Genomic DNA, 22,758 nt, shown 5'->3' on the forward strand with positions numbered 1-22,758 from the left:
GCAAATTTACTGTGGTGAATGTTTATAAGGGTATTGAGAATCGCAGTGCAAGATGACATAATACATTGAAAATTAGTATTTTGTGTTTACTCATTTAATGAGATCAACTATGGCCTAGTATGTTTTTGTACAGATGTTTTTTAAAATATTCCCACAAAAAATGAAATATAAATGTATTTTTAATGGCACAGTTTGTCTAAAATGAATTCTATACCACTGCACTGTTTTGACATGTTGATATCAACTTTGAATTATAGGTTCCCTCAGGAGCTGAACATGGGAAAAATCAGTGCAGAAATCATGTGGAACCTTTTTGCCCTGGATATGAAATATGCAATGGAAGGTAGGTAATGTAAAAAGCACGTGTAGATAAGGCAAGAATAATTCCCAATTATGAACTGAAAACAGAGGTTTTGCAGGTAATATGCCTTGCTCAGATGTGTCTGACACTGCGTATCATGTTGTTTACCAGTTACTTTCATACTAGGACAAAAATAATGATTTATTGAGCAGTGCACTGTGGTGTTAAAATAGATTTATATAGCCAGTGTGTCTGGAGCTATTAAGATTCAGTACAGTATGTCATTTTCCCTCATTGATATCTACTAGCACAGAGAAGCGTTTGGCAACATTTCATTTCAACAAGACTAAGAATTGAACTACCAGATAGTCTCACACTTCCCAGTGTTGCATGTGCGTTTCACCAGACTCTTGACCTCTTTGCTTATAATAATGAGTTCAAACCTCACAGTGTTACCCATACATTTCTTGTCAGGACTGTTGCTTTGCTGTTGGAACATATTAGTGGCGCATTGTTTTTAAGTATAAAGCATAACAAAATGATCAGGTGATATACTGGTAAAAACTGTAGCTTGCTATAAATCCCATCACAGCACTTGTGAATGATGATTTTCAATCGTTTTCTTTTGAGGTGTTTAAGCATTCTTGTCAATTTAAGCTGCTAGATGGCAGATTGCATGGTTCATAAGTGGCGGTTCAGATGTGGGTACACAATACAGCTTTGTAGCAATACTGAGTGAACTTGGTAGTGTGAGCGCACAACACATTTCTATGATGAATGTAAATTATTATTAGGTGGTACAGTTTTAATTTGCACCCAGCTGGGTCTGGTGTAATATCTAAACATATTAGAAAAAAAAAACTAATATCTAATCCCATGCATTTGTGACAATATTTTACAGGTTTCTGAGAATGAAATATGCCTTTGTGTAAATTTTTACTCTAAGTAACATTTGTTTTGTAGGGGGGACAGATTGCACATTCAAACAAAACCTTTGGAAACTAGGAGAAATGTTAGCAGGAATATTATTGTATTATTTTAAAGTAAGAAATGTATAAGGCAATTTAACTGTGCCTTATATGTCTGGAAGTGTCACATGTGCTTTTGACACATGGAGTTGAGTATGGTAATGAACCTTTAGTACTTTGAATTCAATGCAGATTTATAACACCATGTAATTAGCATGATTCTATGGCCAGGTTTGCTCTCAGTAATAGCATTATCTATATTTCTACAATAATAATCTTCTGGTTGGAGGATAGTCGGTTATCACAAGAGGCATAAATTGAGAGATAAAACAGGCCAGGTTTTTAATTCAGATTTATAATATTGTATTAGAATAAGAACAATAGTGGGCTTTTTGATAAGCTGCATTTGTACTCTGTTATAACACTTTAATTATTCATATGTTGATTGAAGGCACAGACACTCTTTCATTAAAGATTATGTTTTGTTCTGATTTTTAGTGTATTGCGGTAATCTTTCAACAGGATTTATGGCATTTATAGCTTTTGCCAACTGATTCACCTCATGAAACTGAAGCCAACAATGTTAGTAGGAAGCTGTAATAGAATGAATGCATTTGCTATAAAATGTTTTTAGGCAGGATAATAATACATATAGCCCAACACTCTTTGTAATCAAAAATCACAAGACACAAGAACAGTTTTTTTATTTGTTTTTTTTCTCAGCAAATTATCAACCATACTTAGTTGACATTCTGCATTAAGGTTATGTCTTGAAATCTCTGCTGCGCTGTGGATAATTAAATCTGAAGGGATTTAAGTAACATGAGGTGATGAGGCATGGCAGGGGACAATCTTCCACTGTGATGGGTTTGCTATTCCCCTAAGGACAGCGCGTGGGTTTGTGTGTCTGTGTTAGTGTACAACCTGTGGCACAAATAGTGTGGCTTGCTGCTTATGACTGGCAGACATGTGTGGAAGGAACCATGTGAGGACTGTTTCTGTAAGTGGTGTCACTGCTCAACAAGAAATCCCTGATAGTGGATAAAGATTATCCTTCCATCAGTTTTCTCATCTGCGTGAAACAAAATGTTACAGTGTCATTACTATTATAAAAGGTGTCATTTTTTACGAAACATTTGCATTTATTGACAAAAAATAATATAACATCATGAACAATAAAGCCTGCCTTTTATCGTAGTGCCATTTGTATTCTGTGCTTATAAATCACATCAGGTATTAAAGGATTCATGTTTTCCAGTCAGAGACCGTGCAGAATACTGCTTATCCAGCCAAGGGAAATAAAGCATGTTTTACTGCAGCTAAATTTAAACTGAAAGACCCTTGCTTTAAGCTGCAGTGTCCCACATTTATAAAAGTATTAAATTAAATTCGATTTTACTTATTGACTGTTTACTGCAACCTTATGTGTGTTCTACTTTATCGAAAGGCAGACTTGTTTACTTTCCCCAAAAGGTTGTTTAAACTGCTGGGACACAAGCTTACACTCGCTTTGAAACAGTCTCGTTCATTTGGGTTAGAATCGTTTACATTTCTTGAAAGAGTAACTCCATATTATCAAATATTAAAACTCCACTGTTTCATAAATCAGACAGTTTCACAGTCCTGGTAAATTGCATTAGACAGGCCCCAGACACATGACAAATTAGGTCTGTTAGTTTTACACACAATATTTGTCACTGGTTTAGTCACACAGGACAGAGAATGTAACTAAATGTGTATTCATTTTGGCTTTTCCCACTGCAGTGTTGTGCCCTCACTTGGTGCCCATAAGCCTGATAAATGAGAAGCCTGACTCGATCTTGCTGTGTCAGCAGGACTTGCTCTCAGATTCTTGGTTTTCATTTTCTCTCTGGGTTTGGTATCAGTTTTCAGTTAGACTCTGCTCAAGCAGATATGCATATTCTTAAGTCAAGTTCAATCAGGAGACACAGTGTATTGGGATTCAGCCAGGTTGTGATGGGGTCATTCCATGACAAATCACCCCAAAAAAGGCAAACAAGCTAAAATGTAAACTTATTGTTTATCTTAAGCCCCTTTTACACTGGCACTTCTACCCAGGTCTGGACCCGGGTTCTGGGTACCTGGGTCACAATCCCACGTAGTGTGAAACCAGGTACCTGGGTCGTACCCGGGTTAACCCAGGTTGAGCGAGAGAAAATGCATGACAGCCGACACAATAACCAACAGCCATGCCTGTGTGAAGGTTTTACTTCTGCAAGGAACATTTCTGTTTATTCTGTTTAGCCATATTTTTGTTGCTTGATACACACCATGAGCCAGATTGCAGCAGGGGTGAAGAAACATTTAATCTAATCAACATTTGGGCTGATGTTTCTATCCAGAGAAGCTTCAATGGAAGCGTCGGTAACCAGCTGCTTCCAGGGCATTGATACATGTATTGTTTACTTGCGTCTGTCATCCAGGTCAACCCTGCTTTATCAAAAGCAGTGTGAAATTGTGTACCCGACCCGCACGACACCGGGTCCTGACCCGAGTAGGTTCCGACCCGGGTAGAGCATGCCAGTGTGAAAGGGGCTTTATATATTCAAAGTACAATTAGTGGAATATATAAACTATTAGGCTCTTACACATACATTTCAAGGTCACTTCCTTCCTTCTTTGGTTTGTAACTTAAAATGCACCTTTCTGTTTTGCCCCCACCCCACCTCACCCAAAAAAAACAGTTGTTTTTGTTTTATTAATTAACATTTTGGTGTGTAACGAGTATACACTGTGATATTATATTGAACGTTTGGAAGCATCAGTTGTATTACAAAAAGAGTAATTTTCACGGTGTCACTGTATACCGCTATATCTGATCATTTCGATTATTATCGTTTACTCTCTGGATGTTGGTACTGAGACTATATTTATGAACTACACAACCACAAAGCCTTAGGGCATCTAAAATTCACATCAATAGAGGAATAACTGTGAAACATCCATTAGATCAAATCACCCACAGTGAAAATAAACCTCCAGTATTTTGTATCCATTACTATAGTATAATGAGTGCCTCAAAAAAAATAATTGGAAAGAAGACTTATGCAGACTGTATTTCATGCATTCCCAGAAAGGCACTTTTTATTTGCATGTCAAAAACAGCATACACAAGAGAATTGAAGAAACATCATACACAAGAGAATTTTCTCTGCAAACTAAAACAGTTGCATCGTCTGTGTTAGAGAGATTAGAACGTGTTTTATTTATGCTACTTCTCTGCAGAGGTAATTGGTAGCTGTATGGTTTATTTTTGGTAAAAGGACAGCACAGGAGCGCAGAGGGTATGCGTTGGCTGAACAGGAACTGACTGGGAACTGAGATAAAACAGCACGAGTATGTTTCCCTGCGCTGCTAATGTTTATTAACTAAATAAATACAGATTTTAATTTATTGTGGAATTGAGAGATAATTCATGACAAATGGTTATGCACAAAATCTTTAGTAATTTATTTTTAACAAACTTGCAAACTATGAGGGGGTTTCACATCATAATTAAAGCTAACACATATTTATGGTACTGTTTAAATACTGTAAACTAGCATTGTTCAAGCCTTTTTTATTGAACCTTACATTTAAAGTTTACTATTCTTAATCCAAATGTACAGCATTGAGAGTTCATACTTTCAGGGAGTACACTCCTGGTAATGCTAGTAGCGAAACAAGTAAGTTTGGTTGCTCAGCAGATCCTCTTAGGCTGGTGCTTTTACAATAGTAATTAGTAATGAGCTTGCTAAAGTGAATCTGGCTGTGTTTGGTTTCTTATTGGGTTTGCTTTTGGGTCAGTCACACGGGATGCACACGTGAATGGGTTAAGATTGGAGGTGGACGGGTGACAACATATAGATTTCGACATATATGCGTGTGTGTGATGGACTGAACATTCTCCACAGGGAAAAGTTAGGAATGAGGCACCTTGCTCTGGATTGTTGTGTTTGTGTCCTTGAGCGATGAGCTCCGGACTTCAAGGCAGGTCAAGGCTGTGGTTTCTTTATTTCTCTGCATCGTCATTGACCGCTGCTTTTACATACTGGTCCCGCAAGTGATAGAACACATTGCTTTGATTAGAAAAAGCAGTGTAGTGTCATGCAGAAGACACGGTAGAACACAGACACACAATATCATAGATTTTATGTACAGTAGGCACAGAAAGACACAACACGCCAGCAGTACAAGGCCAGCTTCTAAACAAACTATACGTTTTAAAATGTATATGAAAATAGACTCCAGATTTTTATTATTTACTTTATCCCAACTGGGCGTACAGTCTGTATTCAGGAAACGTAGACTACCTTGCTCTGTTTGTAATCAATTCTGAGACCTGTTGAAAATATTGGATTATTCATGAAAGTAATTTAATCTCGGATATTGGACTACAGCAGCTGGGATGCTTTTAAGATTCCAAAAAGGTATAATTTGCATACTGTAATAACTCATTGAGAAGTGGCATTAACTGCACTGCCCCAGGTCTTACAGGTTAGATCTGCTGTTAGAACAGCCACAGCTGTTTCATAAGGAACAGGTTTGTGTTTATACCATTTTATTTATATTTCATACATTTATAGTAACTGTTAAACGTTAGCAAACATCATACGTTATCTTGTATTGATAATTGTTTTTGATTTAACAAGTCAAGGGTGATCTTATCTTTCTAATGGAATCATACCCAGTGGTACCCCAGGATGTATAATATAGGGTATGTATTGGCTGGCATTTGCAGTTGTGTTATTTTGTGTGTGGCATTCAAACATCCTCTGAATAAACCTCTGTAATGTATGGTTCAGGCCAAATCTTAATTGCACCAGTTATGTAATTTTAGTTTTCTGGCTCCCTCTTTGTACACTTGCTGAAGTTTGGATAATGATTTTTTTGTTTTGTTTTGGGTTTTTTTGAGCAGAAGCACAGATACAAGCTCTTTATACTGTATAAAGTCTATGAGAGACAGAACATTACCCATCAGAGTTAATGTTCTGTTGGCAATGAGAGGGTATTTATGTTAAGCTAATGCTATTAACATGACTAAAAAAAAAAAAAGTGCAACGATAAAAAATCCGGTTGAAACACATCTTCAAAGGCTACATATCATACTGCCTGCAGTGAGTGCTGAGAAGTATATCTCAGAACACAAGAGGATAAATAAGTTGATTAAATGAACAAGTCTTTAAATTTTAACATCATAGATAATTCATCACAAAAAATCAAATACTGGCAATTCAAATACTGTAAATGTAGCTACTAACTTTGTTGTATTGTAGCTATTTAAGTATTTAAATCAGACTGAAAATTATACTCGTAACATCCATGAAGGGAAACAACTATGATCTTAATTTGAATGTGTAATTCTGCGGTTTAGTTTGTTTGCCGATTTTAATGTGGCAATGTGCAGGTTGTAATCGGGGAAAGAGAAAAGGTTGTGAAATGTACTGTGGAGTCTTAATTTAACAGAGTAGAATACTGTAACATAAAGCATTGCACCGCACAGTATAACAATGGTGCTGGCACTGTATGGGATAAATAGCTTGAAACGAGAAGGATCACAGCCACTCAGCTGATAGCACTAAAGGTTCAATAAACAAACACGTCTAGAAAGCTATTTGTGTGATTGATGTCAGGAGATAAGGGTGCATTACTTACTTCTTACTGTTGTTTTCTTCTCATTAACATCTTCACATGTGTGCCATGCATACTTCTTTTTATTTTTTTTTTACAGTACAATAAAAGTGATGATGTAAATATAAACCATTTACCCCTGTGCTTCCATCTACTGTACTGTAGTAAAAATAAATGGTATTTTTTAGAACAGTGGAGTGTGACAGATTAGCATATCACCTCATCTTTGTTTTCATTAAGCCATTCAGAAGGAATACTTGCAGGTTCAATATTGGTGGTATTGGCAATGTTGTCTTTTTTTTGTCTTGGTGCCAGCATCAGTTATACATTTATACATTTCCTAGTGCTACCAGGTTGTAAATAAGTCCCTGGAATAATGCTTACAGCCAGTGTACCATACATGATAGTGGGAGACTTTCTGGCCAGTATACATGTGATTTTGCCCTTTTCCTGTCAATGCTCTGCATAGTGATAAGCATTAGTCTGCTGCACTGGGAGTAGTAGGCAGAAGTGAGCGGAGTGTGAGAATGAAAGACATTGCTACTGCTTTGAGAATTTTCAGATTGGTTGAGGTCATAATGTATGATAAATTCCAGTTCTGAAAGTCTTAGCCAGCACTGGATCCATATGTAAATGCTAGGTACAACTTCCCCTGCCTACAGTCCGCATATCCTTCATCAGACTTTCATCGATTTTGATAACTGGATGAAAATCTGTGTGGAAAGAAGAATTCAAGGAAAGATTCTCAGCAGGTGGCTTCACTAGCAATCACATATCACACAAAAAGTAAGGAATCGGGTTGGCAAAAAGCATGTGTTCCTGTAATGTGTAGGATGTGTATATGGTACCTAATTTCCCATGTAGATATCCAGCTCCAGTCTAAACTAGTGCTTCCCTACTGAACGTTTGGCTTTGGCTGGCCTTGGGTGTAGCTGTCAAGCAGCCATGCTGTTTTATATGTTTTTCTTCCCCTCAAAAAAAACATTATTCTGAAATGCACCATTCTTGTGCCTCTAATGCGTTACAAACATTAACTTCTGAATGAATTGAATGTTGTTTTTTTTGTTTTTTTTTTAAACAGCATTACCATAAAAAGGTTTTTAGCCTGTACTGGACATCCCCGCTATACAGTAGATGTTTCCATTAAAATGTTATGAATATAACATGATTTGGTTTTATTTAGCTTTTTTCCCCCCTGGAGCTACAGCCAAGCTTGCAGGTGACAGTGACAATCTCCTGCTGCTGGCAGCAGCAGAAACACGTCTGTGTAGTTTACAGAGTGACAGGCAGGAAGCTGATGATGACACAGGAGGCTTGCCTGAAGCAGCAGCTACCTTTAGGGAATGTAGCCGGACTCGTATGTAAATAAGTCCTAATTTCTGAAGATGTGGAGTGCAGGGAATGGCAAACTATGGTAGAATGTGATAAACAGCCACACAGGATTTGTATAGTATAATCTTGGACATGCTTGTGGAACACTGCTTTGATAATGATGTTAAATAGTTACTAAAATGTAAAATACTTCTGTAAGAGAACACTAGCAGTGGATGACAATATATTGCTGTGGGAATGAGCTGCCAAACCTGATGCATACTGTACAAAATAGACTGAACAACCTTATTGCAATTTCCCCCCCCCCCCCCTCCTCCACTTAAAGACATTCGGGGAAGCAATTTTCTAGGCTGAATACCTGAGGTGGTTGTTTTTCATAATCAATCTGTATAGGTCCAAAGATGTTCCCTAGTTTCTGACTGGTTACTTCAAACTTGTTCAGGTTAATAGCATTTCTTGGAGTGGAAACTAATGAAGTGGAACATGTTCAAAGACTGACCTTCTATGGCAAGAACACATGGAAAGAAAACAGAGCAACTGTAACACAACAGAAGAGTGGGCATACCATTGTGTAGATAAGTGGCAATAAAATATAGTTAGGTGTTAATAGGACTGTTTTCTCATTATTCTAGTGGAGTGTGTAATGAAGTCATTGATGCATCTTCTGGACTCAGTCACAAGCTGTCACGGGGGTGGTACTGAAAGGAAGGAATGTGCTTAAATGTAGCCCAGTCAGTTATGCAGTAAAGCATAATAAAGCATGGCTTTTTTTTAACTAGTATGTTAATTAATGACATTGACAAAACTAGGGAACCAGTAATCCACAATAAAGTGTGATGTTGTGCTGAATCCTGAACATTTTAATCTATTCTGCTTTATGGGACGCTGGTAAAATGCTGAAGCTAAATTTACAGTATGTAAAGCTGAAAAAGTAAAACACATAGCCTACCTGCTACTTTTGTTTTCTTTCAGACTTTCTTTTCAAAAGCAATTAAAGACATCAAATTCAGAATTTGTGATTCAAACCACTGGAGTTCATCAGTATTTCTGAAAGCTTCTCACCGTTTTCCAACCGATCGATCACAGTTAGTTTAAACTCTGTAGAGTATGAGTTTATATGCCCTCTTTCAATCATTCATTTTTGTGATTTAGTAGGCTACTTGTATCTGTTCTTCCATTTATTTTCATATTGTCTGATGTCAGCCGTTTCTTTCGGTATCCATGAGGAACTTATATATTCTGTACAATGCGAAGGGTACATTCTCAAAAGATTATTATAATTGTCTTGTTCCTGCTCTACTCTATCGGTGCATGTTGAAGCTTCGTCTGTGACTAGCTGTATGGGCTTCACAAAACACACACTTGCGTTTAGACATTGTAATTTCCATTTCTCTTGCCTGTGTTGAATACATGTCTGCTCCTGTGCCAGTCAGCTGGCGTTAGACCACTGAAATATGCTTGCACTGGTAGAAACACATGGTGCACACAAGGCAGTCCTGAGCAGCGAAAACAATATTCCTCCACCAGGAAAATAGTTCCATCAACCCAGCCAGTGCCTGGGACGAAAATCTGAAACCGGGACAAAACCATGATTTTCAGTCTGTCCCGGCCAACCCGGGACGTTTGGTAGCTTTAAAATATAGTGGCACCAGATAATATTTAGACAGTTACTGTAAGTTTCAACAACCATAGTTTTATATAGTATGGTTTAGTTCAAAATGTGTTCAGAATTACTCCTGAATTTATTATCGCAGGCACTTTTCAGGATGCAGAGAAATAAAAGATCAGTCTCTGCCTGCCTTTAAAATTGGAACTTGCTACACTTTCTATTTAAGACAACCCCCAATAGCAGCAACCCTGATCAGAGGCCTAAGGCTCTGTCTGCTCCTGCAATGGTCACATGTCCATGATCTTGACCTAACCTAGCCCATGTGTGCTTCCCTAACAATTGACCCAAAGCAAACCCAATTAAAAATCAGCCTTGTAGAGGATTCAATTTAGCAGGAGCAAAATTGTTCAAGCTGAATTGCACCTCTGGCTGAATGTATCGCGATGCAACCCAACTTGCGAGCGAGTGATAGAGTACAGAGATTATTTAGATACAGATAGAAACTATGTTTGTGTGCTTATAGCAAAAAGCCAGTGCAAGCAATAACAAAATAAGGTTATATGAACATATTCTGAAATAAACGCAAATAAACTGACTGATAGTTCTTTCTGCTTTGTTTGTGCTCTTGGGTTTTTCAGGAGACTACATTTGTAAAGCACAAGCATTGTGTGTATCCACATTAAGCAGTATATTTTATTCAATACTTGTGTTTAAGACTGCCATCAAAAAAGCCTTGAGTGTTGATGGGAAAGCAACAGGATTCTTGCATATACAAATCATGGTCATCAGACTATTTTTAGAACACTCGAATTAATGATAAACTGACCTCATATTAAAAATGGGATGGCTGTCAGCACAATCAGGCTGCTTCTCATTCCCTCTGGATTTTGTTATGAAGACTCAGAGGCTGTTGCTTTCATCTAAATTCTGTAGCAAGACAGTTCTGAAAAAAAGATTCTCGAGGAAAAAAATAAAGCCAAGGGTTTAACTGGGATTGCTTATCAGTTCTGCTGACAAGTTACAGATACGCCTGAAAATGTTTTGAATTTCTTGTCACTTTGCAGAATTTTTAGCAGAGGCATTAAGAAATGAAGAAACACCTAATGGCAAATTTGTATTTATTCCGAACATGAAAAGTAGTAAAACTCTCATTTCACTTATACATGGGCCTTGGAAAACAAGATGAGTGGTTTATAAGTGAAGAATGGAAATATTTGTAAGAACAAAAAAAAAAAGATTCTCAGAACCCTTGTGACCTATAACCTTTGCTTTATTTTCAGCAAAACAATAAGGTAGTGTTTGTGAAGTGTCAAATTGTAATTCATAATGCATGTAGTTTTCTGGCTCAAAGGTTACGTGTCTCAAAAAAATTAAATAGTACACAGAATAATAATAGCGGGGTTGTCAACAAAATAGATGAAAAAAGCACTGTGCTTGTCAACTGGAACAAAAAAGTGTTTTATTTGGCATTTGGGGTCATCTATACGTTATTGCCCATGGCATGCATAACCCAGTATTTATTAGCATTACATATTTATTTAGAATCCTGAATAGATCATTTGCTGTAATATGTTGAGCTCCCATGTTTATACAATTGTATAGCTTGTTGGACTGATGCAGAAAGAGGTCAATGGAATCGCTTGTATGGTCCATGGAGGCTAGTATTGCAAACTAGCATCTTCAGACCACACTTGACATGTTTTCTGGAAGGGTGGTTTTATTACTTGGAGATAATCAAGGACTTCAATAGCAATCTAAAGTCTTTAACTGTGCCATCTGGTCTGGTGTCCTTTAGAGTGGTTAGTAGAAGTAGGCTACATTGATTAATTCTGTATTTAAAATAAATCAAGTTATGATATTCAATACGTTACTGAATTCACTAGGCAGTTATCATTGTGTTAAAAAATATGTTTTTCAAGTTTTGATTATTATTTAGCAATATACAAATAAGTGCATTAGGACAACCACATGCGGTTTTTGTGTTACACTTATACTTTATAAGATGTTCATCCATCTGGGTCTCTGTTTACTTATTTTAGGTACTCTTGTTTAGAAGTGATACCTGTTTTACACATGTGTTCAGATGTGAAAGGGCTGATTCCATGAGCTCTGTATTGTACTGTACTGTAGCTCTGCCAGCCAGCCTGGGAATTGAAATAGTGTCAGAGTTTTTTAGGTTTCAATCATGCATGCTGAGGGTTTAAGGGCATTAGAGGAAAACATCTGTGCCAGACTGACACATTTGAAGCAGTCATGCCTCTGCACCCAGGAGAGGGGCTTTTACAAAATGATTACATGTGCCTGCTGGACCTGTTCTAAAAGGATCGATTCCAGGTCAGGTAAATTAGTGGCAAATGTTGTTATCATAAGGAAGCATCCAATAGTAAACCAAACTGTAGGAAGATACAAAGTTTAAATCACAAAGCTTGTTGAGAAACCCAGGAAAAGTGTACAGAAGGAATGTTTTAAAGTTCACTATAATGTGTATGTAATATAATTAATTGTCCTCTCATCAAGTTCATACCATTGGAACCTGGGTGCTGGGTTGAGCACATTGAGGTTTTAAAGATTCAGATTGCAGATACGACAAATAACATATGGATCGGCTGGCTACAATATGTAGGTCTAGCATGTGCAGTTTTGAAAGATGCACTTTGATTACTACTGCTCCATCATATTTAGTGTCCATGTTAACTAAACCAAACAGCAAGCAGAAGAACTTCACTGCAGCAATTATTCAATAGATTTATATCCCAAAGCCCTACATGTTGTGCTGCTGCAGTTCTTATGAACATTTATCAAAAGTTTCTAAAATAGTTTTTTTTTTTTTTCATATGCATTTTCCTATTTATTTAAACATTTACCAATGTGTTCTAATATGTCTTCCTATAGGCTTGCTATAGTGTTATTGGTGTTTGAAGCAGGCTGTGTGGGGGAGCGAGGAGGTGGGATAAACCTGTTTTAGTTTTTGCTGTGTGTAATTCCAGTTTTTTTTAAATTGATGAAGGGATTTTCCCCCAGGCTTACCGTCTGCCTGTTATGCATTGGCATATGATTTCAAGTGGGTATTGCATAACGAGATTTCAGTTAAAGGGATGCGCAGTGTCATTTGCCAACATTTGTGTAATGTACCAACATACTGTACGATGCATTAGAACACCATTGACCATGACATGTTCCCTTTATAATAACAATTCACAGGTTCATAATAAATGATAAAATTGTTTTATATCAAGTTGTCCTGTTAACCTTTTAAACCCAATCCTGCAGTTCAGATTTATGTAGTTCTCTTTAACAGGAAAGTTCATTGTCTGTGACATACAGCATGATTTATAAATCCGTCAAGGCCTGCATTTTATAAATTGCTGTTGTTATTATTATTATTATTATTGAGTTAGGTCCCTGGGAAGATTTCCCTCAGAAGCACATTTTTTCTTCTTTGATGACTGTGTTCTATAGCTTGTATTGAACTAATTAAAATCATGTATGCAGTTTTTCTTTGTGCTGTTTACATTGAAGATTAGTTTTGCGTTCACCAAAAGGTTTGACAGAAAGGAAAGTCGCCCTCGGGGAAATTGTGGCACAGAAAATGAGAATGCAGTGAAATTGCACTCAGAGCAGCTGCTCCCTGTGGGGTATAGGGTGTGGGCTGGGGGCTGCAAGATGTCACTTCTTCCTCAGCCAGCTTGTAAAGTTTTCTGTGAAACAACACATCTGCCCCCAGTACAAACAATAGACTTATTAAAGTGGCACTGTCACATTTTATTATTTCTTTCAATCTGTATGTAAAAAAAAATAATAATACAATAAAATACTGCTTTCTCGGCTTAGCAATTTCAGTAGTCCAATTAGACTGAACAATCACTAAGCCAATCAACCCAGACTTCAGATATCACAACACAGGAGACGGTTCTGACATTGTTTTCCTGTAATACTGTGAGGCACAGCTGCTATTTAATGTTTCCTGGGGAGGGGGTGTTGCTGTCATGAATAGGGGGCGGTTGATTTTAGATTATGGTTGATTATTTCAAGGCTGTCTCTGAGATCGACTTAAAATGGACTGCAAATCCAGCTTTTTCCTATAACACTTAAAAACTCTGCATCCTGAGCAGTACATTAGAGACAGTAAAATGAAAGGAGAAACTGAACTTGTAAATAATGATAGCTATGCTTCTGGGAGACGCCCTAAAACAAGCACTGTTGCTTAATAGGTTTTTCTGATTACCAAATTCAATACATTACACTTGTGAGACATTATTCGTCTGTCCCTAGACTCAGTTTCAAATTATGTAAAGCAGGTGTGCTTTTGTACACAGTATATTACAGAATAGCTTCTTCTTGGTCATTTGTGGTTCCTCTTTAAAAGACTTTGCTACGGCATATTATCTAGATATTGAGGGGCAGGATTTTCAAAAAACACTGTTATTGTATCGAACTCGTGGTATAATAGTGACAGCTTTAGAAGCGAGTGATTTTCAAACGAAATTTGTTAATAAAATGAATCCGTTAATGCTTTTAAATTGAGTCGATGAGGTCGTTAATGAACGCATTTCTCATTAAAAAGCTTAATTGTCTCGGGTCATTAGATAAGGGGAAGTCATTAATCAAAATGCATGTTAACAAGATCAAAAAAAATGAATGGAAAGCAGAATTTGCTGTTATGGAAACTGCTAGGGTACAGGGAGACAGCTGTCCCACCTGTGAGCAGCAGCCAAGTGGAAATAAAAAATAATGGGAATATCTATTTTGTGTATAATTTATAAAATTATACATGTTTTTTTTTATCCAGAATGTATATTTATTTAGAACAATTCACATATAAAATGTAAATCGAACAGCACAGATTTAAAAATAAAAAATAACAAAAATAATTAATTAAATCCCATGAGTCATTTACACTCATTCGGGGGGATATTTCGCCACAGCTTATTATATACTTTTTCTTTTAATGTGCATTTTCCAATCTTTTTTTGCTTAAAAATAAAAAAATACCTTTTTTCTCTTCTTTTTTTTTTTTAGGTGGGTGTGGTAGGCATTGGAATTTACTTTTGTATGTATTTCAGTATGTACGATTGTAGGCTATAAATAAATACGTTTGAAGTGCCATTTGTGTTTGTAGTTGTTAGTTATTATACATGTATACCAGGTATTTTAAACTTCATTATATATTTATTAAGCTTTTAAAATTCAGATAGAACTCCCTAATAAGGATGCATTGCAAATCTGCAATCACCTGTAATAGTATGCTGTTTTCTATACCAAGATTTCATTATTTACTCTTAGGTTTTTATTTGTATAATTCAAATAAAATCTACAGTAGAGGTCAGCTGTCATATACTGTACATATCCAGAATTCAACTAGGCTACAGTTGCAATGATAATTTCTTGGTAGTAACATTACACTGGGTGCAAATAACGGTATATCATTTTAGCAATACAACACATGTTCCGTAAGGTTACAAATGGTTATAACAAGTGAATAAATCTAATTCCTAACCACAAGTATAAAAAAGGCACATATTTTCATAACAATAAATATATCATTATTTAGGTACCTATAAAACTTACCTACTGATATGCCATCTGGTGTATTGGGTATCTGAACATAATTAAACACAACAGATTGTGTCAAACTGAGTCACAACAGGAACCAGTGAAATTTACACGTACGTTCCAGATGTTATAGGATGAATCACCTGCACGTTCAGTGAATGGAACCTCTCCCTGTTCACATATGTATATGCGTGGTGCTGCAGTGATTTGAGTGCAACGTGTGTCCAAGCGATGGCTCCCATTACTCTGGGAAATCCAGCAATGTCATAAAACTCCCTTTTAATATTTTGTAGCTGCTCCTGATTAAGTGGGATACTGATATAATCATTACCAAGTCACCCGTGATCCTTTGAAACGACCCAGAGACATAGAAGGACAATGCTGCCAAGCCAACACCTTCATATGCAGATGTACGGCACGGCCCCTTTTCGTAGGCAATTCAAGGTCCTCCCGCAGTCTAACAGAGGTCGACAAAATGCCCTATACAGACGCAATCGAGTTTTTAGATTGTCATCTGGTAAATCTAAGAAATTAATCCCCATCCTGTACACCCTCTCTCTCTATCGTCAGCGTCCCAGCCGGAGTCTGTCAATCTCACGCTCGCACTCAAGCTCTAAAATTACATTTGCTGCTACTGCTACAGCAACTGCTGCCTCTCCCAGCAAAGCCATACTGTAGTTTGTTTTGTTTTGTTTTCTGTTTTTTTAGCACCAAATAACTTAAATCCAGTTTCAAGGTGAGTTATATACTTTTTGTTAATTAAAACCCTCCTTTTCCAAGTGCAAATAATTTGAAATGAAGTGTCAGTGTTTTCTTTTGTAGTTTCGTTGATTACCGGTACCACCCATATCAGGCAACCTTATTGAAGAAACTGAAGTTCCATAATAATGTGTGTTCTGTTGCATGTTGCCCCTCGTGGTGCCTGTTGTTTGTTTCAGCCTGCAACGGGGGAAATAAGTGGTATTTGAAATCAGTGGATAGAAAAATAAGAGTTGCTTGCAATTCTATTTACCTAGCCGCTAGAAGGTGGGAAAAAAAAGGACTTTAAGATCATTTGTATTTACTTCTGGGAAATGTGTATTTGACCCGGTTTTCACATTCAGATTCTTGCATGCATACAATACTTAATCTATCTTAATATTTCATGAACCGGAGCCTCAAATAGTCCCCCGGACCCCTAGTTAATGGAAAATGTCAATTTGTGTTGGTATTATTAAGCCGCAGAAGGGTATAAATTCAAAATAAATCTGTATTCAGAATGTGCTAAAGGAACTATAAGCCCTCTATATGTTTTATCTTATATAAAAGAAAGTTGTATTAAATGATAACTTTCTTGTATTCTTCATGCAGAGCACGAGAAGCAACGTCTATGCAAGAGCACAGAGTACATGAACTTGCACTTCAAAGTGAAATGGTTTTATAATGAATATGTACGAGACCTCCCTGCCTTTAAGGATACAGTCCCAGAATATTCTTTGTAAGTATTAATACTTTATAAACGCAATATACAAATCACAGTAAATGCAACCTTTTTCACCACCTTCTATTTGTGAACCGAAGAGAAGTCTTAGCACAGTACGTCCATCATGTACCAGCTCAGAATAGGTTACACGTGGATTCTAGAATCTGCAGTTAGAAATTAGAAATCTCAAGACAGATCACTGATTCTTAAACTGGAACTCAATATTCATACCGTCTGTCAGGAACTGAGTGTCGCCACCAGCATTTCCAATTTATGCCAAATGAATGTAGAACTAGCACTTAATATTGACTGTTTCCATCTGTAACTGTAGCTTAGCTGCAATCCATGCTGTCCCGTTTTCATTTGAATTCCCCCTGTGCATAGGGGTCTGTATACAACATTTTCTAAGCGGGTGCTACACCTGTAGAAGGATTGCATGTCTGTACAGAGACCAGTCTAATTAATCCCCTTGTTAAATCAACTGTATTGCAATGTCACCTTTCTAGTTCATTCCCCGATCCCTTGAGTCGTTGTTATAAGGTTTTAAATACCTATTTTGTGAAATGCTGTGAAGTAAGTCATTTTTACCATAAAAAAAACACAGCAGTAGTTATCATCCACAAAAAGTTAAGTGGTTGCCTCAGTTTGATCGCCTCAACTAATATTTACAGCATAACAAAAAAATGCTTAATCTGTACAGTCCTTGATAATATCAATTAATCAAAACAACTAAACTGTATTGCTGCTTAGTATGTAGAGTCTAACCATAACAGCCCATCATACATCCCTTTCAAGAGCTCTTAATCCAGAATGAAAACAACTGATTGGTCAACATTTTACCTAATCTCTTATCACTTGAAATATTAAACCTGCAAGTGGAAACAAGACATGTCCTTTATGCTGTGGAACATAGTTAGCATGCTGGATAAACTGGCATACTGTATCAAAATCCCTGGGAGGAAATGTTCTTTGATTTACTGGCTGAGGACAAAACAGAGACATGTAGGGCTGCATCTTTCAGTTTAAAAAAGAAAATATGGTTGTGCCTGTCATAATCTTTACAAGATCACATCAGTCTTTTCAAAATGGCCGCTCTAGTGCCCTGATAGTGTAAGGAATGTTGCCCGCATTGTCAAACAGGTAACACAGCAATAACGATCCATGATGTGGTACGAAACTAAAAAGCCAGAGCACTTGCAGCAACACGTGGGGACGTATAACGCTATATTTTTCGGAACCCTGCTACCTACTCTTTAAATTGCAAATTAGGTTTTTATGTTCAGTTTTTTGTAGGGACATTAGTAACACACAGCATCAATACAAATAAAGAAATAAATCTGCATCTTGTTCTGCTCTCAGAAGATGACTTAAGACAACGCCCTAACTTTCAAATTCCCTTATTATTCTAGGAGGAAGTTGGGAATGCTTTCTGAGCAAGCAGCCTGATCAAATATTCCTTCAATGGAATGCTTAATTAACTCAGCCTCATTCATAAGAGAATTTGCCCTGCCCTACTTTTTCAAACTGAGATGTGACTGAATTTCCTCTGCGACTTAATTTGAATAGAGTTAATGGTACAAATGGATTTCAGTGCACATAATGAGGCTTATCCAGGACACCCTGACTCAATTACCTTCTAAAGTTCAGGCAGGTTCCAGAGACCCACGCAGGGAAGTGCTTTCATATTCCTAGCCTCGGTTTGACGTTATATACAGTAAATTGCAGTTTACAGGAAACAGTACCAGTTGTTTAAGTATAGTCATTCCAGAATAGGTTTATATTTCATATTTCATATTTCAAGATGGTCCTAGAGTCTGTAAAACAAAATGGGCATTAAAACGATGCCAAGAGCAATTACATTTAAAAACTGTAACCAAATTTACCGAAGTGAACCTTATGTTAATGCTACTTAAGAATATAGTATGAATGTGAATGGATATAATTTGTGACAGGTGGTTTGAGGCCTTTGTCATTCAATGGTTGGATGAAAATGAGGATGTTTCGATGGAATTTCTCCATGGAGCGCTGGAGAGAGACAAGAAGGATGGGGTAAGTGAAGAATAGACAATTGCTTTACTATTCCTCAAATCTTAATTTTGAAAAAAAAAATTGCCCTTGCTTCTTATAGTTTTATGGTAGCATTATGCCCTTGAAATAGGAATTTCATATTTACAACTCTAATAAAATGTTCAGTGTATTATATACTGTAGGAGACTTAATTTTTTTTTTTTTCTCTCCCTTAGTTCCAACCAACATCGGAGCATGCCCTTTTCTCTTGCTCTGTGGTGGATGTTTTTACACAACTGAATCAGAGCTTTGAGATCATCAAGAAACTGGAGTGCCCCAACCCCCAAGCTTTAGCACATTTCATGAGGCGGTTTGCAAATGTAAGTTCATTGATTATGGTCTACTTTTACAACAGTAATGGCCATTGTCTAGTATGGCATATGATACATGTACTGGATACAGCCTTCTTAATTAGGCAATTCAGTACCATTTAGATACATAATCTAGAGTATTGCGCAAACTGTAGTTTGGGTGTTTAACCAATTTTCTGCTCTTTATTTCCAGACCATAAACAAAGTGCTACTCCAATATGCTGCAATTATATCTAAATATTTTGGATCATATCTTTCAAAGGAGAAACTGGTATGTAAGGATAAACTGATTTTTATTATTTTATCTTTCTATTTCATTGTTTTTACTGTTTTCACTTTATACTGTAATTGATATGCATATTTGCATACAATTCATGTTAATTTCAAAATAACAGTGTCACTAAGATAAACTATTTAGTTATGGAGCAATTTTGAAATTGAGGCTATTTAGCAGTGCTGTGTGGGCAAATGATGAGGGTTATATAGATTCCATGCTGATTTTTGCATAAGCTGAAAGGTAGCATCATTTAGCCAGTCAGTAAAGCCATTAATAGATGTAATAAATCTGGATTATATTGCTATCAATGCAATTTATAAAAAGTGTAACCCAACACTTACAAACCCCAGGTGTTAGCATAATAACGTTTAATAACCTATGAATCAACTGAAGTCTTCAGAACTTGTGAAGAGCAGGTTGTTTTATTATGAAGAGCCACAATTGCTGAAGCCTTTCAGGAGGAAAGAGCTGAATCATTCTAATTGCTAATGGTAAATGCAGCTTTGACTGCTCAATATTTCCAGGTTCATGTTGTATAGTAGTCACTGTGTTGTTGTGTGACTGATGGAGTGGGGACAAGATCCATTCTACAATCAATCTCTAAACTTTAACATCACTTGTCTGCAGTATTGATCATTTTTTTACATTTCAGAGTGGTCTGAAGTATTACATTTCTTTAGAAATCAAAGATAGCATTCAGCAACTTTATATTTTGAGGGTTTGAAATATAATACAGAGGTAAGCCACTTAAAAAAATCCTAGTACTCATAGGATGCATTTTTGAAGCAAGTGCAGATTTAAAATAAATCATGAGAGTGTGAAACTTAGTTACAGGAAAATCCACTTTTTTCAAATAAAGGGCCCTTACATTCTTTATAATAATAGAATACCTGGAAGTGTCCAGTTATATTTCTGGTGTTTATTCCCAGTACCACAGGATTAATATCATGTGCATTTTCATATGCAGTGTATGTAAATCCAAACCTATTAATATCCTATTACAGTATGTCCACTACCATTCTCCATTGTTGTTTCTACAACATTATTTTGATTATTATTTACCAAGCTTACTGACTTTTCCAGCAAAAATACTCCAAATTCAACCACTGGGGCTGCTTCTGAAACTCCATTTCTGATATTTTGGTCCCCTCTGTAACTGATTTTTAGAGATATTCTCCTTACTAACTCATAGTTGCCAGAGTTGTGGAGGGGGGCATAAAGCTATTAAGTTCTAACAGGAGGCGAAAACATTTTGGTGGGAATCTCAGCTAATACAGTAAATGAAAAGTTTACCACCAGATATCAGAGCTCTCTGGACACTGACTTCTTCCCAGTGTACACTCATTGTGGGTTTACAGATGCCTTTCAGCATGTTCTCCAGGTTTATAAGATGCTCAGTATATATGTTTAATTAGTGTACTTTTGCTTTGTCCAGTTCCTAACATGATAAATCTATTCTCTCAATATAACTTAATTCCAGATTTTTAGACTGTAATGAAATTGACGGAGAATAAATGTATCGTTCATCATTGTTATCAATTACACCCTTATTCTAACAAGACAAACATTTTTGGATGTTAGAATAATCATTTAAAAATGTATTATTAATATGCATGGTATATTTTTAAACTGTCTGTTTTAATTCTCCAAAAGGTTAATACATTTACAGATTATTCAGATTGCATCATTGCAGAAATTAGTTAATATTGCAATAATATGAATGCATTAGTACTGAACAGCAATTAATTATTTTGGCAATTCCTGTTCTGAAAGGGCCTTTTGACTCTGTTCATGACTAGAAGCCCTCTTCATTTGTTTGCGTAAAATCTTGACAAAGGTCAGCAGAACAAATTGCTGGCATACAAAAATGATGTAATGAAGAACATTTGAATTACCCCTGTAGGGCCAGAAAGTGGTACACTGTCAGTGCTTTGAGTGGCTACTGCACAAATTACTATGAACAAGACAAACTGTAGTTCACCCACAAAATCATATATATGTTTACAATTTTAGATAACCCAATTTGTTGCTTATCAGTTAAAGTCACATCATTTGCTGAATTGTGAAAAAAAAATATTAAAAATAACTTTTAAGAGCTAAACTTAGTACATTGTACCCCTTTCAGATGGGTGTTTCCTTGTTTTAAATCAATTGTGCATTCCAGGGCAAACACAGTACATGGTGTACCACGTTGTAACGCGTACCACAAAATAACACCACACCGGTATTAGGAATTGGAATTCAGTGTGTGGTGTATTTTTTAATCTATTTGTTTTGAAAAGCTTAATCTAAAATGCCAGCTGCATGGTTTATATTGCAGAGCCAGACTGCCACACTTCTATGTTTATCTGTGTGTTTGGAACTCCAGTCTGGGTCTTTTGGAATTGTATGATTGTCCTATTATTAATCCTCATAAATCATTATGCTGCAATTTGACTGCAACCTGGATCTCCTATATTAACAATATTCCCTACAAGCCTGTCACCCACACATTCTGTTGGCGTCCAAGAGATTTATCTTGTATCTATTGAAATACTCAATCCTCAGCTTTTTTTCCACTGCTTTCATTATTAGAGTATATAAGGGCAGATAAATGCCTTGCTAACTCTATCACAGTGGAAGAACAATCAATTCATTATGTCCTAACTTTTGTTTGGAGGATGTGATTACTGTAAGTAACTGACAGGCAAATAGAAATGAAATGTCTCAGTGTGCTGTGGAATTTAAATTAAGTGACCTGTAACTGGCTGGAAAATCACCTGTTAACATTCAGGAAATTCAGGTTATTTGAATTATTACAGATTTTGAAGGGTATAAGACCCCAGTTCTTCATTTAAATATTTTGTAATTTTGGTCAGAGATGCATTTTGCAATTACTAATGTATCTATCCATCAACTTTCCTTCAGCCTTGCATCCTGATGAACAACATTCAACAACTGAGGGTTCAGCTGGAAAAGATGTTTGAGTCTATGGGCGGCAAGGAGGTCAGTGGTTCATGCAGCACTATTATGCCTTGGTTTTTATTGTATTCATGCCATCAATGTTTAATTTAAAATCTAATCCTAAATATGAACACACTGCAAATGATGACTAGTGTTTGTATTTACTGTGTATCCTATGGCATTGATTGTGATATATTTCTATTTTAAGTTACTAACATTTTTTTTATTATTATTTGTTTAAGTTACGAGTGCTTTGTTTGTAATCTGCCTTGTCGTTGTTTACTGTTTTTTATTCTTCATTCCG

The 22,758-nt window shown here is 36.4% G+C and overlaps 1 protein-coding gene across 3 annotated transcripts in view; it reads left to right on the forward strand.

Annotated features, from left to right (window-relative positions):
• LOC117429276 (protein unc-13 homolog C) overlaps positions 1 to 22,758 on the forward strand; it is a 100,274-nt gene that overhangs the window by 53,623 nt on the left and 23,893 nt on the right. For all 3 annotated transcript variants that reach the window (XM_058998730.1, XM_058998731.1, XM_058998732.1), the window contains exons 18-23: positions 258 to 343; positions 16,745 to 16,871; positions 18,809 to 18,905; positions 19,100 to 19,243; positions 19,428 to 19,505; positions 22,419 to 22,496. In XM_058998730.1, coding sequence (XP_058854713.1) covers positions 258 to 343; positions 16,745 to 16,871; positions 18,809 to 18,905; positions 19,100 to 19,243; positions 19,428 to 19,505; positions 22,419 to 22,496 — 610 coding nt within the window. The remainder of the gene's footprint in view (positions 1 to 257; positions 344 to 16,744; positions 16,872 to 18,808; positions 18,906 to 19,099; positions 19,244 to 19,427; positions 19,506 to 22,418; positions 22,497 to 22,758) is intronic.

This window comes from Acipenser ruthenus, chromosome 24 (assembly GCF_902713425.1).
Source record: "Acipenser ruthenus chromosome 24, fAciRut3.2 maternal haplotype, whole genome shotgun sequence".
Lineage (NCBI taxonomy): Eukaryota > Metazoa > Chordata > Actinopteri > Acipenseriformes > Acipenseridae > Acipenser > Acipenser ruthenus.